Source organism: Nerophis ophidion, linkage group LG01 (assembly GCF_033978795.1).
Source record: "Nerophis ophidion isolate RoL-2023_Sa linkage group LG01, RoL_Noph_v1.0, whole genome shotgun sequence".
NCBI lineage: Eukaryota > Metazoa > Chordata > Actinopteri > Syngnathiformes > Syngnathidae > Nerophis > Nerophis ophidion.
Window position 1 is genome coordinate 50,330,505 of NC_084611.1, and position 16,707 is coordinate 50,347,211.

A 16,707-nucleotide genomic window follows, 5' to 3' on the forward strand; every position below is an offset into this window, starting at 1 on the left:
CGGGAGACTCCCTAAATTCAGCGCCTCTCCCGAAAACCTCCCGGGACAAATTTTCTCCCGAAAATCTCCTGAAATTCAGGCAAACCTGGAGGCCGCGCCCCCTCCAGCTGCATGCACACCTGACTCATTGTTGTGACCCTCTTAAACAGGACAATACTGCCATCTACTGTACATAGAATAGAATGTAAGTATATTCTACATTTAAGTGCAGTCAAGGTACATGCATTAGGGAGTCTGTTCTGAAGCCCACAGTAAAGAGACGTAACTTCATCACGTCGCCTGGTTATTGACTCCAACCCAATATATTACACCGTCGACGAGCAAAATGAAGAAATACGCTTGCAAGTTCCAGAACGATTGGAAACAAGAATTTCAGTTTATCCAGGAGAGTTCGAAGGGGATGGGGTATGTTGCCTGTAAATTTTGTAGAACAGACTTCTCCATTGAACACGGCGGCCGAACGGATATACTCACCCATGAACGGTCAGTCAGCGAAGCACAAAGTGTCCGCAGCGCAGCATCGTTCACAACCCAGTATCATGGCCCACCTCGCAAAATGGAGACCCGATGGTGCTGAGACAAAGATGGCTATGCTGATAGCTGGAAGCAAAATACCGTTTTCATTTGCGGATGTCTACAACAAATCCATGAAGGATGTTCCCGGATTCGGAGATCGCTTGCCAATACGCAATTGGCAGAACAAAAGTTACTCAAATAGTGAAAGGTAAGTGTTTTTTTTTTAGTAACCAGCAAGCACAGTACAGTTAGTAGAACAACTGTTTTTATTACCGTGTATTTGATAGGTGCCGTCGGAAATTCAACTATTTATTATAAATATATGTATATATGTATATATATATATATATATATATATATATATATAGCTTGAATTCACTGAAAGTCAAGTATTTCATATATATATATATATATATATATATATATATATATATATATATATATATATATATGGAATACTCGAGTTGGTGAATTGTACGCCAGCCCCCTTAACCACGCCCCCGACCACCGTTAACAAATGGCACATACCAAGTTAAATGACTGGTGTGAACGGTTGCAAAACTAGCTAAAAGAGTTAGCATGCTAACAGTTAGCTTGTGTCACACACTTATTTATATGATTTTAATGTTTATGGAATTACAGAAAAAAAAAGTGTAAAAATTAGCTTAAAAAGTTAGCATTTTATTGTTAGCATGCTAACAGTTAAGTGTCACATACCAGGTTAACTGTAGGGTAAACAGTTGCAAAATTAGCTAAAAAAGCTTGCACTTTAATGGTAGCGTGCTAACGCTAACATGCTAACAGTGAGCTTGTGTCACATACCAAGTTATATGACGCAAAGGTGTTCTGCTGACCTCAACTGCGGATGTTGTGGATAGGTGGAAGGAATACTTCAAAGACCTCCTCAATCCCACCAACACGTCTTCCTATGAAGAAGCAGTGCCTGGGGAATCGGTGGTGGGCTCTCCTATTTCTGGGGCTGAGGTTGCTGAGGTAGTTAAAAAGCTACTCGGTGGCAAGGCCCCGGGGGTGGATGAGATCCGCCCGGAATTCCTTAAGGCTCTGGATGCTGTGGGGCTGTCTTGGTTGACAAGACTCTGCAGCATCGCGTGGACATCGGGGGCCGTACCTCTGGATTGGCAGACCGGGGTGGTGGTCCCGCTCTTTAAGAAGGGGGACCGGAGGGTGTGTTCCAACTATCGTGGGATCACACTCCTCAGCCTTCCCGGTAAGGTTTATTCAGGTGTACTGGAGAGGAGGCTACGCCGGATGGTCGAACCTCGGATTCAGGAGGAACAGTGTGGTTTTCGTCCTGGTCGTGGAATGTGGACCAGCTCTATACTCTCGGCAGGGTTCTTGAGGGTGCATGGGAGTTTGCCCAACCAGTCTACATGTGCTTTGTGGACTTGGAGAAGGCATTCGACCGTGTCCCTCGGGAAGTCTTGTGGGGAGTACTCAGAGAGCATGGGGTATCAGACTGTCTTATTATGGCATCCCGCTCCCTGTACGATCAGTGCCAGAGCTTGGTCCGCATTGCCGGCAGTAAGTCGGACACGTTTCCAGTGAGGGTTGGACTCCGCCAAGGCTGCCCTTTGTCACTGATTCTGTTCATAACTTTCATGGACAGAATTTCTAGGCGCAGTCAAGGCGTTGAGGGATTCCGGTTTGGAGGCCGCGGGGTTAGGTCTCTGCTTATTGCAGATGATGTGGTCCTGATGACTTCATCTGGCCAGGATCTTCAGCTCTCACTGGATCGGTTCGCAGCCGAGTGTGAAGCGGCCGGAATGAGAATCAGCACCTCCAAATCCGAGTCCATGGTTCTCTCCCGGAAAAGGGGCGAGTGCCATCTCCGGGTTGGGGAGGAGACCCTGCCCCAAGTGGAGGAGTTCAAGTACCTAGGAGTCTTGTTCACGAGTGGGGGAAAGGTGGATCGTGAGATCGACAGGCGGATCGGTGCGGCGTCTCCAGTAATGCGGACGTTGTACCGATCCGTTGTGGTGAAGAAGGAGCTGAGCCGGAAGGCAAAGCTCTCAATTTACCGGTCGATTTACGTTCCCATCCTCACCTATGGTCATGAGCTTTGGGTCATGACCGAAATGATAAGAGCACGGGTACAAGCGGCCAAAATGAGTTTCCTCCGCTGTGTGGCGGGGCTCTCCCTTAGAGATAGGGTGAGAAGCTCTGTCATCCGGGAGGACCTCAAAGTAAAGCCGCTGCTCCTCCACATCGAGAGGAGCCAGATGAGGTGGCTCGGGCATCTGGTCAGGATGCCACCCGAAAGCCTCCCGAGGGAGATGTTTAGGGCACGTCCAACCGGTAGGAGGCCACGGGTAAGACCCAGGAAACGTTGGGAAGACTATGTCTCCCAGCTGGCCTGGGAACGCCTCGGGATCCCCCGGGAAGAGCTAGACGAAGTGGCTAGGGAGAGGGAAGTCTGGGCTTCCCTGCTTAGGTTGCTACCCCCGCGACCCGACCTCGGATAAGCGGAAGAAGATGGATGGATGGATGGACATACCAAGTTAAACTGGTGTGAACGGTGTCAAAACTAGCTCAAAAAGTTAGCATGCTAACAGTTAGCTTGTGTCACATACCGATTTATTTGACTCTGTGTATGGAATTACAGAAAAAAAGTGTAAAAATTAACTATTAAAGTTAGCATTTTATTGTTAGCATGCTAACAGTTAAGTGTCACATACCAAGTTAACTGTAGGGTAAACAGTTGCAAAATTAGCTCAAAAAGCCCGCACTTTAATGCTAGCATGCTAACGTTAACACGCTAACAGTGAGCTTGTTTCACAAACCAAGTGATATGACTGCAAGGTGTATCGCTGCAGAATTAAAGAAAAAAAAAAAAGTAAAATTAGCGAAAAAAAAGTTATCATTTTATTGTTAGCATGTTAACAGTTAAAGAGTGTCACATACCCGGTTAACTGTAGGGTAAACAGTTGCAAAATTAGCTCAAAAAGCTTGCACTTTAAACCAAGTGATATGACTGCTTGGTGTTGTTATGATATGAGCTAGGGCAGTGGTTCTAAACTTTTTTTCAGTGATGTACCCCCTGTGAACATTTTTTTAATTCAAGTACCCCCTAATCAGAGCAAAGCATTTTTGGTTGAAAAAAAAGAGATAAAGAAGTAAAATACAGCACTATGTCATCAGTTTCTGATTTACTAAATTGTATAACAGTGCAAAATATTGCTCATTTGTAGTGGTCTTTCTTGAACTATTTGGAAAAAAGATATAAAAATAACTAAAAACTTGTTGAAAAATAAACGAGTGATTCAATGATAAATAAAGATTTCTACATTTAGAAGTAATCATCAACTTAAAGTGCCCTCTTTGGGGATTGTAATAGAGATCCATCTGGATTCATCAACTTCATTCTAAACATTTCTTCACAAAAAAATAAATCTTTAACATCAATATTTATGGAACATGTGCACAAAAAAATCTAGCTGTCAACACGGAATATTGCATTGTTGCATTTCTGTTCACAATTTATAAACTTACATTCATATTTTGTTGCAGTATTATTCAGTAAATATATTTATAAAGGATTTTTGAATTGTTGCTATTTTTTAGAATATTTTAAAAAAAATCTCACGTACCCCTTGGCATACCTTCCAGTACCCCCATTTGATAACCACTGAGCTAGGGAATATAAGAACTACACTACCCAGCATGCAACAGCATTGACGAGCATGCGCGGTAGCTCCGTAAAGTGTCGCTAGAATGTGGGTATGAGCAAGATGTGTGAGTAAACGTTGAAAACTCCGCCAACTCGCCTCGTCTGCATTATTTACAATTAGACAGGCAAAACAGATGTATCGCTGCGGAATTAGAGAAAACAAGTGTAAAACGTGAATGTAATAATAAAGAAAGTGATGACGCATGTAGTTGTGCAGGTGTACCTAATGCTGTGGCCAACTGGACCGTACCTTGGCGGGAGACCAACGCCGCATCTCGTCCTGCAAACGGCTGACCTCGTTCCTCAGAGACCGGACCACCTCCTCCTTGGCTCGGAGCAGCGTCTGGGAGACGAAACGTGAAATCGCTTTAAGGACCTCATTCACCACAACTTTGACGCCATTGTTCTATTCTTGTTTCACACTTAGGAGAATTTCGACGCGGCCCCTTTAAGTGACGTCATGAGATTTTCCCAAAGGTGGGGGATTGTTGTGACCGTCATTTTGAGTGGCTTTTATGTAATACCATTCTTTCTGCTCCTTGCTTCGAAGAAACGGCGCATTCGTTTGTGTGTCGAAGATATTTCAAGTTGTCTTTATTTCGCGTTACGTTCTTTATAAAAAAAACTTGCTGTGGAAGTCGTGATAATGAGGCGAGAGAGCAGTAATTCTGAGCTGGTGAATTTAATATCAGACTTCTTTCCGGAAGTGTGTCCCCTTATCACTAGTCACATCCGCCCTATGCACCAATCCTCACTCCGGTGATGAGAACAATTAGTGCCCCGCTACACAATTTTGGCATATTTATAAATGATGGTAACATAGACATTTTTGTCAACTATATTAAGCTCCAAGCAAATTTTTTTTCTACATAATGCGTCGATTTATAAAAGTAAAACTTACGTTTTACTTTAAAACATTCACTTTAAAAAGTGAATGTTTTCAGTCAGCGACGTCGATTGGTTTGCTTAACCTTAAACAAATGCACATTTGCCACAGGTGTTTGTGTGTGTACTGTTCAATATAAAACATAAATAAGATAAAAATACAAGGAAAAGCAACAAAAAAAGAAGAAACATTTAAAAAGCAAAGTTCTGAGTCAGCGACGTCGATTGATTTGCTTAACCTTAAAAAATGCACGTTTGCCACAGGTGTTTGTATGTACATTTTTCAATATAAATACATAAGTAAAATAAAAATACAAGGAAAAGCAGACAAAAGAAAAATAAAAAAATAAAAAAGTGAAAGTCCAGAGTCAACGACGTCGATTGATCTGCTTAACCTGAAACCTTTTCATGGACATACGTCATGAGACCCGTTTTGATGTTATAAAATGTTAAATTGGAGAAAAACATTTAAAAAGGCATGTTTGCCGCAGTTGTTGTGTGCAAAAAATAGGCTTTTTTTTCAAGAGTGTCCCCATATCACTGGTCACATCTGCCCTATCCACCAATCCCCAACCTGGTGATGAGAACAATTAGTGCTGCACTGCTGTAAATCCACCAGCAGGTGGCAACGTGTGCTTCTCAATGTAACCACTAACAAGGCCATGATGAAACAGGCTGGTGATAATGTTGCATCAGGGGATGCCTCAGTTTGAATAATCTTCTTCCAACATTTGTCTCTTTCAATTAAAACCATTAAGTCGTGCTGCTAATACGCCCTTGACTTGTGTCGCGAAGGTGCCAAATGTTGTCATTTGGGCAGATTATTGTCGTCGTCACCTCAACTTGTGACGCGGCGTTGCCAAGGGACGCCACTTCCGGCCTTTGGCCTGTGATGAAAGCCCGCATGCGGCTCATCTCTGCGGCCAGCTTGTCTTTAAGCTCCTGGGGGAAGAAAAATAACATTGAAACAAAATACTTTGATGATAAAAAAAAAAAAAATTATGAGAGATTTTGATTGTGATTTTTTATAAGCAGGGGCGTCGAAAGTGCCATTTGCGGCCTGGAGACAAAGTTTTGTTGGCCTGCACCATGTCTTCGTGAAAAACAGCAAAAATGTAAGAATACAGAGGAAAAAATGTAAATGGAGTGAGAAAAAGCTGACATTTTTAAAATAAATGACCTATAACAGGGGTCCCCAACCTTATTTCCACTAGACTTAATGTATGCTAACCTCCTCCAACATCCGAGGACAAAGCTACAAACAATGGGGGACCGGGCTTTCTGCTCCACCGCTCCCAGTCTGTGGAATGCTCTCCCTGACCACCTGAGAGCACCGCAGACTGTGGATGCTTTTAAAAAAGGTTTCAAAACCCTTCTTTTTAAAAAAGCCTTTTTTAGATATATCGGTATGCATACTAGTTCTAGCTATTTGGCTGTTGTAGTTTTTTTTTTTAAATCTTTTTTTTAATACACTGTAGCACTTTGAAGTTGTTTACTCAATGTGAAGTTTTTTTTACATATAAAATCTATTATTATTATTATTATTTTCAGGGACTGGCTTTCCACGTGTGGCAGATAAAAACAGCAAAAAAAATGTGCATGAAAATGTTGTGGGAGTCCTGGGCTTGTTTCTTTGCCGAGAGATGATCACCGGCACCTAGATAGCATATACTATATACCAGTGTGTGGAGGGGGGCATGGTAGGCGCGCCTCCTGCGGGAATGGAGTGTGTATGGCCCGGCTTTGAAGCCCAGCTGACAAGTGAGTAGATTACCCAGCTGGGACTAATTCTCTAATCACCTGTCACCTTTATCAGCAGGGGGCCGCGGCCATGAGGGAAGAGGGCGGATGAGAGCAGAGCGCGCACGCCCGACGAGAGAAAGAACGACCGACCACGAGCACACAGGACTGAAAATTCCTTCACATGAGTGTATATAAAAATAAAAGACTTGTTCAAACCTTCTACCCGGGCTCAAGAAGATCCATGGGCCTCAGGAGAACCCTACCCGCATAGAGAGACGTTCACAGTGTTTCTTAACCATAGGGCCGGGAGCGGAATGTAATATACTGTCGTGGTCAAAAGTTTACATACACTTGTAAAGAAGATAATTTCAGGGCTGTCTTGCGTTTCCAATCATTTCCACAACCCTTATTTTTTTGTGATAAAGTGATTGGAGCACATACTTGAAATTGGAGCACATACACAGAACTTTCCTCCGGAAGGTCTTATCATTGTCCACGTGAGGTCAGATGAAACAAAAATGGAGCTGTCTGGCCACAATACCCAGCAATATGTTTGGGGGCGAAAAGGTGAGGCCTTTAATTCCAGGAATACCACACCTACTGTCAGAATAATTGTATGTAAGTTATCACAAAAGCTTCTGTTCCCGGCGAGGAGACAAAAGCTGTCTTTGATTTTACCAAAAAAAGGCTGGTAAAACTCCACTGTGTATGATGGGAAGCGACATGAAGGTGTCTTTTTATTTTTTTTAATCTATTGTGATCCACATAAAATTCTTGTCTTGACCAGAGATCTACAAAGCGGCGAGGAAGCAGGACCTGACGCAAGCTCCAGGCATCTTTTCTTCAAACTTTTTTTTGACCGAGTGCAATAGATTTTTACGACCCCGTCTCCCCTTAGCTGTTGCTATGTAATCGGGGAAAGTCCAAATAAAAGCGGAAGCATGCAACCATTTTGTCCGGGCGTGGTGGAAGACTGTACAAGAGTACAGCCCGGACGTTTCTCCTCACGAGCCAAATTGGATCCTGTCTCGGTTTAATATCTTGCTTCTTGTCTGTTTAATAGATGTCATCGGGGTTTGAACCTGACACCTACCGGCAGGCATGGTGGTGGTAGTATTATGCTCTGGGCCTGTTTTGCTGCCAATGGAATAGGAGGTTTACCTCCAAATTCTTCACGGCAAGCTAAATCATCAGCCCGGAGGTCGGGTCTTGGGCGCAGTTGGGTGTTCCAACAGGACAATGACCCCAAACACACGTCAAAAGTGGTTAAGGAATGACTAAATCAGCCTACAATTAAGGTTTTAGAATGGCCTTCCTAAAGTTCTGATTTAAACGTGTGGACAATGCTGAAGAAACAAGTCCATGTCGGAAAACCAACACATTTAGCTGAACGGCACCAATTTTGACAAGAGGAGTGGTCAAAAATTCAACCAGAAGCTTTGTGACCAACAAGTATGTGCTCCAATCACAAAACAATAGGAGTTGTAGAAATGATTGAAAACTCAAGACAGCCATGACATGATGTCCTTTACAAGTGTACGTAAACTTTTGACCAGGACTGTATGTGTTTCTCAGCTGTGGTCCGTATAACTACCAGCATTGCTCAGTTGTAATACACTTTTCCACCACTTGTGGCAGTAATGACAACATCAAACCAGCAGAAGAAGTCATAGAGAAATTCCTTAAGCGCAAAAATTAGGAATAACGTGGTGAAATTGTATTTTCATTTGCACTTTTGACAGTTTGGTTAAGAAACATATTTATTATTAATTTAGTTCATTTTAGCACAACAGAATACATGCGGTAGTTTATAAATTGATTCATGTTTCTGTGTGGCCTGGTAGCAAATGTCTCAAGGACAGGTAGAGGTCCCTGGACCGGTGGTTGGGGACCTATAACGCACAGTTTTTTTCTTTAAACATATGTATAATATCTGTTTTTAGCATACTAAAAGAAAAAAAATGTATATATATATATATATATATATATATATATATATATATATATATATATATATATATATATATATATATATACGGTATGTATAAAATAACCCCTTTATACTTGATTTGAGTATGTGTGGCCCTTGGTGGAAAAGGTTTAGACACTCCTGATCTAAAATATTAGAAGCTCTCAAAATAACAATAAAATAAAACAAATATATCTAAACAAAGTTTGTAAATTAGTTAATAGATTGAGAATAATATAACTTATGAATGAATGAATCTGAAATATTACAACAACAATAATAAACACTGTTAAATTTGTAATTGAACATTAATATTTTTGTACAGGCATAATTTTACACACACTATGCAGTTACACAACCGTATTATTATTATTATTCTATTCTTACAGGGAAAAACAACATTAAAAATGTACAAAAAGAGAAAAACAATTGAAATGTAATGAAAAAAGTTACCAACTAATAATTGATAATAATATACTTAGTCCCCTGTATTAGAACATTGACACAAAGTTTTGTCTGTTTTAGCTTTTTTTTTTTTTTTTAATGAAAAAATATGAAAATGGCCAATGTGTACTTTATTTTTCAGTATGCGGCCGTTGGTGGAAAAAGTTCAGATGTCTAAAATATTGGAAGCTCTCAGAATGAAATTTTTAAAATATTACAAACCTATGAATAATTTGAAAATTACAACTAATATAATAAACACTGTTAAATGTGTAATTAAGCATTAATATTTTTGTAGAGGGATACTTTTGGACACAGTATGCAGTTACAAAACCATATTATTATTATTATTATTAATAATATTATTATTATTATTTTTCTATTCTTTACAGAGGAAAAAACAACATACAAAATGTACGAAAAAGAGCAAAAAAATTAAAATGGAATGAGAAAAAGTTCCTACTAATAATTGATAATAATATACTAGTCCCTTATATTAGAACATTGATACAAAGTTTTGTCTTTAAATCTGTTTTTTGATTAAAATGGTTTAAAATAAAAAAATATTAAAATAGCCCCTGTGTGCTTAACTTTTCAGAATGTGGCCCTTGGTGGAAAAAATTTAGTTGTCTAAAATATTGGAAGCTTTCAAAATAAAAATTAATACAAACAAAGTTTAGTTAGTTAATTAAAAATATTACTAACTTATAAATAATTTAAAAATGATGAGTATTATAATAAATACTGTTAAATGTGTAATTAAACATTAATCGTTTTGTTCAGGCATAATTTTGGACACAGTATGCAGTTACACAACCGTATTATTATTATTATTATTATTATTATTATTATTATATTCTTTACAGGCAAAAAAACAACATTCAAAATGTATGAAAGAGAGCAAAAAAATTGAAATGGAATGAGAAAAAGTTCCTACTAATAATTGATTAAAATATACTAGTCCCCTATATTAGAACATTGACACAAAGTTTTGTCTTTAAATCTGTTTTTTTGCAAAAAGTTGTTTAAAATAAAAATACATCAAAAAGGCCCCCACATGCCTAACTTTTCAGAATGTGGCCGTTGGTGGAAAAAGTTTAGCTGTCTAAAATATTGGAAGCTCTCAAAATAACAATGAATACGAACAAAGTTTGGCTAGTTTAGGAAAAATTTAAAATATTACTAACTTAAGAATAATTTGAAAGTTACAACTACTATCATGAACACAGTTAAATGTGTAATTAACATTATTATTTTTGTAAAGGCATAATTTTAGACACAGTATGCAGTTACACAACCGTATTATTATTCTATTCTTACAAGGAAAAACAACATTAGAAATGTACCAAAAAGAGCAAAACAATTGAAATGTAATGAGAAAAAGTTCCAACTAATAATTGATAATATTATACTAGTCCCCTGTATTAGAACATTCACACAAAGTTTTGTCTTCAAATCTGTTTTCGCAATTTTTTTTTTTTAATAAAATAAAATGTGGCCCTTGGTGGAAAAAGTTTAGATGTCTAAAATTTTGGAAGCTCTCAAAATAAAAATTAATATAAACAAAATTTAGTTAGTTGATAAAAAAAAGATTACCCTTTTATGAATTAATTCATTTGAAAAATTAGAACTACAATAATAAACACTTTAAACTGTGTAATTATACATTTATATTTTCATAAAGGGAGAATATTTGACGCTATGCCTAATATTATTATAACTATAATTATATTTCTATTCTTACAGGGGAAAAAAAAACATTATAAATGTATGAAAAAGAGCAAAACAATTGAAATGCAATGACAAATAGTGCCAACTAATAATTGATAATAATATACTTATTAGAACATTGACACAAAGTTTTGTCCGTTTTAGCATTTAAAAAAAAAAATATATATATATCAAAATGGCCCATGTGTACTGTACTTTTCATTGTGCGGCCATTGGTGGAAAAAGTTTAGGCGTCTAAAGTATTGGAAGCTCTCCGAATAAAAATGAATACAAACCAAATTTAGCTAGTTAATAAAAAAAATACATATTACACTCCTATGAATTAATGTATTTGAAAAATTTGAACTACAATAGTAAACACTTTTAAATGTGTAATTAAACATTTATATTTTCGTAAAGGCAGAATATTTGACACTATGCTTAATATTATTATAATTATATTCTTACAGAGAAAAAACAGCATTAAAAATGTAAGAAAAATAGCAAAAAAATTTAAATGCAATGACAAAAAGTTCCAACTAATAATAAATAATAATACATTTAGTCCCCTGTATTAGAACATTGACACAATGTTTTATCATTTGTTTTTAAATAAAAAAATAAAAAAAATGGCCCATGTGTACTTTACTTTTCAGTATGCGGCCATTGGTGGAAAAAATTTAGATTTCTAAAATATTGGAAGCTATCAAAATAAAAATGTATACAAACAAAATTTAGTTAGTTAATAAAAAAAAAAAATGTTACTCTCCTATGAATTAATTCATTTGAACTACAAAAGTAAACACTTTTAAATGTATAATTAAACATTTATATTTTCGTAAAGGCAGAATATTTGACACTATGCTTAATATTATTAGAATTATAATTATATTTCTATTTTCACAGAGAAAAAACAGCATTAAAATGTGCGAAAAAGAGCAAAAAAAATTGAAATGGAATGACAAAAAGTTCCAACTAATAATTGATAATAATATATTAACTCCCCTATATTAGAACATTGACACAAAGTTTGGTCTGTTTTAGCATTTATTTATTTATTATTTAAATAAAAAAAGGTTTGGACACGTCTGGTTTGTGCTGAAGTAGAACATTGACTACATGGACCTGGTTCTCTCTCCGGAGCTGCTCCATCCCTCCCACTTTGCATCCAAGCTCTGTTCGTCTACCAGGGCTGCTCTTCACGGCTCCTTCAGGCAGGCACCTGACACACACACACACACACACACACACACACACACACACACACACACACACACACACACACACACACACACACACACACACACACACACACACACACACACACACACAGAGTGCAGTGAACTAGTGATCGTGCACGACAGAGATCTTCTCATCCCTCACATGTCTCCTGTGGAGGACGTCTCCATGTCTCCAGCCAGCGACCTCCTGGCCTGCAGCTCCTCCCTGTGGGCCGCTCGCATAGCCTCCATTGCTGGAAGAGAGCGTTCAAACATTACGAGATAGACAAGTCCATCAAAAGAAGGACTTTTTGGAAGCGACGTCTGCTCGTTGAAGTGAAATGCTGACAGAATGCGGTAAGAATGTAAGAATAGTTTGAATGTTGGAATGGTTTGAATGTGAAAGAGTTTGAATTTCCAGGGAAACCGGATGTGGAGGGGGGCATGGCCTGCGGGCCTGCTGCGGAGCAGGGTGTGCCAGGACCGGCCTCAAAGACAGCGACAGGTGAGTAGATGGCCCAGGTGGGCTTTGTTATCTAATCACCTGTCACCTTTATTAACAGCAGCCGGATGGAGACACGTTATTGCAGTTGGAGGTGCTGATGAGCGGACGCAAGGAAAAAGACATTGTGCAGGAAAGTAGAAACCTATCGATACTGATGCAAATTAAACAGTGTTAGACCCTGAATTACGGGCTCTCCTGGCAGTGTGTGGTGGTCCGAGGAACCCACTAGAGGGCAACCTATACACCGGAATTTGGTAGTGAACTTGGGAAAGTGTTAGTTTGAATGTCCAGGATGAGTGGACTGTGTTGGTGTTGGAATGGTTTGAATAGGTTGAAAAATGTGGGAATTGTGTAACTTGAAAAAATGTCCCATTCATTTCAATGGTAACTTCCTGGAAATTTGGGGTACAGCGGGATTTTTAGAAAATGATTAGGAGCATGAACGTCCTGACTGGGTTGAGTTGGTTGGTGTTGGAATTGTTTAAATCGATCAATAAATGTTGAAGTAGTAACAGTTTTTTAATAGAAAAATGATAGTATGGAATCCCGGGAAAACCAGGTAATTTTTCAAGTTCTGAAAACAACTTGTTTTATTGTCCTGACTATGATTATGTTTTAATTATTTATTTATGAACAAGTATATATAGGTTTTAAAGGCCTACTGAAACCCACTACTACCGACCACGCAGTCTGATGGTTTATATATCAATGATGAAATATTAACATTGCAACACATGCCAATACGGTCACTTTAGTTGACTAGATTGCAATTTTAAATTTCCCGAGGAGTTTCTTGTTGAAAATGTCGCGGAATGATGACGCGTGTGCGTGACGTCGCGGACTGTAAGAAAATATTAGCTCAGCACCAGTTACGGCTAAAAGTTTTCTCTTTTCATCGCATAATTACACAGTAATTTGGACATCTGTGTTGCTGAATCTTTTTCAATTCGTTCAATTAATAATGAAGACTATAAAAAACAATGCTGTTGGTGGAAAGCGATGTATTGCAGCTGTCTTTAGCACCGAGACACAGCCGGTGTTTCTTTGTTTTTAAAACAGAGCGGCCAAGCGAACATGTTTCTCTACGTCAACCAGCATGTTTGTGGATGGGAAAATTGTGATATATATCGTACCGGATACATCATTGGATTATTCGTCCTCCTGCAGTAGCTGTTTAAAAGGCAGCTGTGAGCTTGGGCTCCTCGGCTTCTCTCCGAGACACTGCGTGTTCACCGCAGCCATCCGACCTCGAGGTATGTCTTTACAATCTCACTAAAACACTATCAAAAAAATAAGCAGATAATGGATCTTCCAGAATTATCCTAGTAAATGTGTCTAATCACATCTGAAACACTCACACTGCCGCCGCCTAGAGCCGTCGCTTTTTATTATATTATTAATTTTTTTTTCTAGTCCTTCGCTATCAATATCATCCACGAATCTTTCATCCTCGCTCAAATTAATGGGGAAATTGTCGTTTTCTCGGTCCGAATAGCTTTTGCTGCTGGAGGCTCCCATTAAAAACAATGTGAGGACGTGAGGAGCCCTCAACCTTGTGACGTCATGGTCTGCGACTTCCGGTAAAGGCGAGGCTTTTTTATCAGCACCAAAAGTTGCGAACTTTATCGTTGATGTTTTCTACTAAATCCTTTCAGCAAAAATATGGCAATATCACAAAATGATCAAGTATGACACATAGAATGGACCTGCTAGCCCCGTTTCAATAAGAAAATCTCATTTCAGTAGGCCTTTAAAACAATCAAACAAAAAATATATAATTGAATTTTATACTCCTTTTTTAGTTTAAAAACATATATATATATGTTTTTTCAACGAAGTCTATGTACATTTGTTTGTAAAAATTAAATATAAGTTACAAAAAATCGAGAGAAAAAAAACACCTTGTAGATAATAAGTGAACTACTGCGGGTAAATCATACGTATACTCGAACAAGCATGTTTTGGTATGTATATCCATGATTATTATTATTTAATTATTTATTACATATATATATATATATCCTTCCATTTTCTACCTCTTATTCCCCTTTGATGTTGCGGAGGGCGCTGGTGCCTATCTCAGCTACAATCGGGCGGAAGGCGGGTTACACCCTGGACAAGTCGCCATCTCATCACAGGGCCAACTCAGATAGACAGACAACATTCACACTCACATTCACACACTGGGGGAACATTTAGCGTTGCCAATCAACCTATCCCCAGGTGCATGTCTTTGGAAGTATATATATATATATATATATATATATATATATATTTGTAGGTGTGGGAAAAATCACAAGACTACTTCATCTCTACAGAACTGTTTCATGAGGGGTTCCCTCAATCATCAGGAGATTTTGATTGAGGGAACCCCTCATGAAACAGTTCTGTAGAGATGAAGTAGTCTTGTGATTTTTCCCACACCTACATATTTTGCTCTACCACGGTATCGAGCACTATTCTCTGGATAATCCAATCAAGACATATATATATATATATATATATATATATATATATATATATATATATATATATATATATAAACATATATACACACATATATATATATATATATATGTATAATAACATATATGGATATATATGTATATATTAAAAAAACTTTAAGCAAAAAAAGTATTATAATTGCATTGTATATTCCTTTTTAGTTTAAAAACCTACATTTTTTTCCCAATGAAGTCAATGTATATTTGTTTGAAAAGATTAAATACACATAATTATATATATATATATATACAAAATATGTATGCTCCCACAATTATGTTTTATTATGTTTATCTATGATTATTATTGTTTTATTATTTATTTATAATCATACATATACACATACATATGTGTAAATATGTAGGTGTGGGAAAAATCACAAGACTACTTCATCTCTACAGAACTGTTTCATGAGGGGTTCCCTCAATCATCAGGAGATTTTAATGGAAGCATTCACTTACAATGGTTTACATAGGGCACAGAGTGGGTGGGTACAGGCAGGCGTAGGGACGTGGTGATTGGCTCATGTGTTACCTAGGAGGTGTTTCCGTCTGTGGCGGCATGTTGAAATGATTTCACTGTGCTTGTTGAGGGATGATAGATCTGGAGGATATATAATAAACCGTTTCTCTTTTAAGCATAGGTTGCATCTTTTATCACCACTGTTGTAAGGTGTGCTGGATGCAAGAATTTGCCATGTTATTGAATATTCAACATTATTGTCTTTGAGGTTCCAAATGTGTTTGCTGAGTTCTGTAGAATTCCGCAAAGTCTGGTTTCTAAAGGAGGCGTTGTGGTTATTCCATCTTGTTTTGAATGCTCCTTCAGTTAATCCAACGTATGTGTCGGATGTGTTAATGTCCTTGCGTGTTACCTTTGCTTGGTAAACGACTGATGTTTGTAAGCACCCTCCGTTGAGAGGGCAATCAGGTTTCTTGCGACAGTTACATTCCTTATTGGTTTCAGAGTCATTTAGTCTGGGGGTGGGCAGTCCTTTTGCAATTGCTTTGTTGTGGTTTGAAATGATTTGTTGTATGTTATTCATACAGCTGTAGCTCAATTTAATGTTGTTCTTGTTGAATATTTTTCTTAGGGTGTTGCCTTTGGGGAAGTGTTTGTCGATCAGAGTGAGGAACTTGTGGCCGATATTGGTTGAGACGTTTTTGCTGAATGGCGGATTGTACCAGATGATGTTGTTTCGTCTTCTGCTCTTTTTTGGTTGGTTTCCTGGAGTGGGTTCATAGGTGAGGGTGAAGTTGTATCCGCTTTCATCAAGTACTTTCTGGTACGGGGGGGTTGTTTGGTCGAATTCAGCTTTGCTAGATGACAGCATCGAGAGTCTTTTATTAATTCCGGTAGGTATTCTTTTTGTGGTGGTGGGTGGGTGGTTGCTGTCATGGTGCACGTATTGGAGTGTTGTGTTGGGTTTCGTGAATGGTTGGTAGCTGTTATTTCTCAGGTTGAAAGTGACGTCGAGGAAGTTGACGGTTTGCTTGTTGGCTTCAATCATGATCCGTAGGCCGTT

General features: G+C 38.2%; 1 protein-coding gene across 1 annotated transcript in view; it reads right to left on the minus strand.

The window, feature by feature from the left end:
- LOC133558991 (TRIO and F-actin-binding protein-like) overlaps nt 1-16,707 on the minus strand; it is a 35,947-nt gene that overhangs the window by 1,155 nt on the left and 18,085 nt on the right. The window contains exons 8-11 of the mRNA XM_061910294.1: nt 12,339-12,429; nt 12,081-12,177; nt 5,927-6,031; nt 4,455-4,547 (exon numbers count right to left, since the gene is read on the minus strand). Coding sequence (XP_061766278.1) covers nt 4,455-4,547; nt 5,927-6,031; nt 12,081-12,177; nt 12,339-12,429 — 386 coding nt within the window. The remainder of the gene's footprint in view (nt 1-4,454; nt 4,548-5,926; nt 6,032-12,080; nt 12,178-12,338; nt 12,430-16,707) is intronic.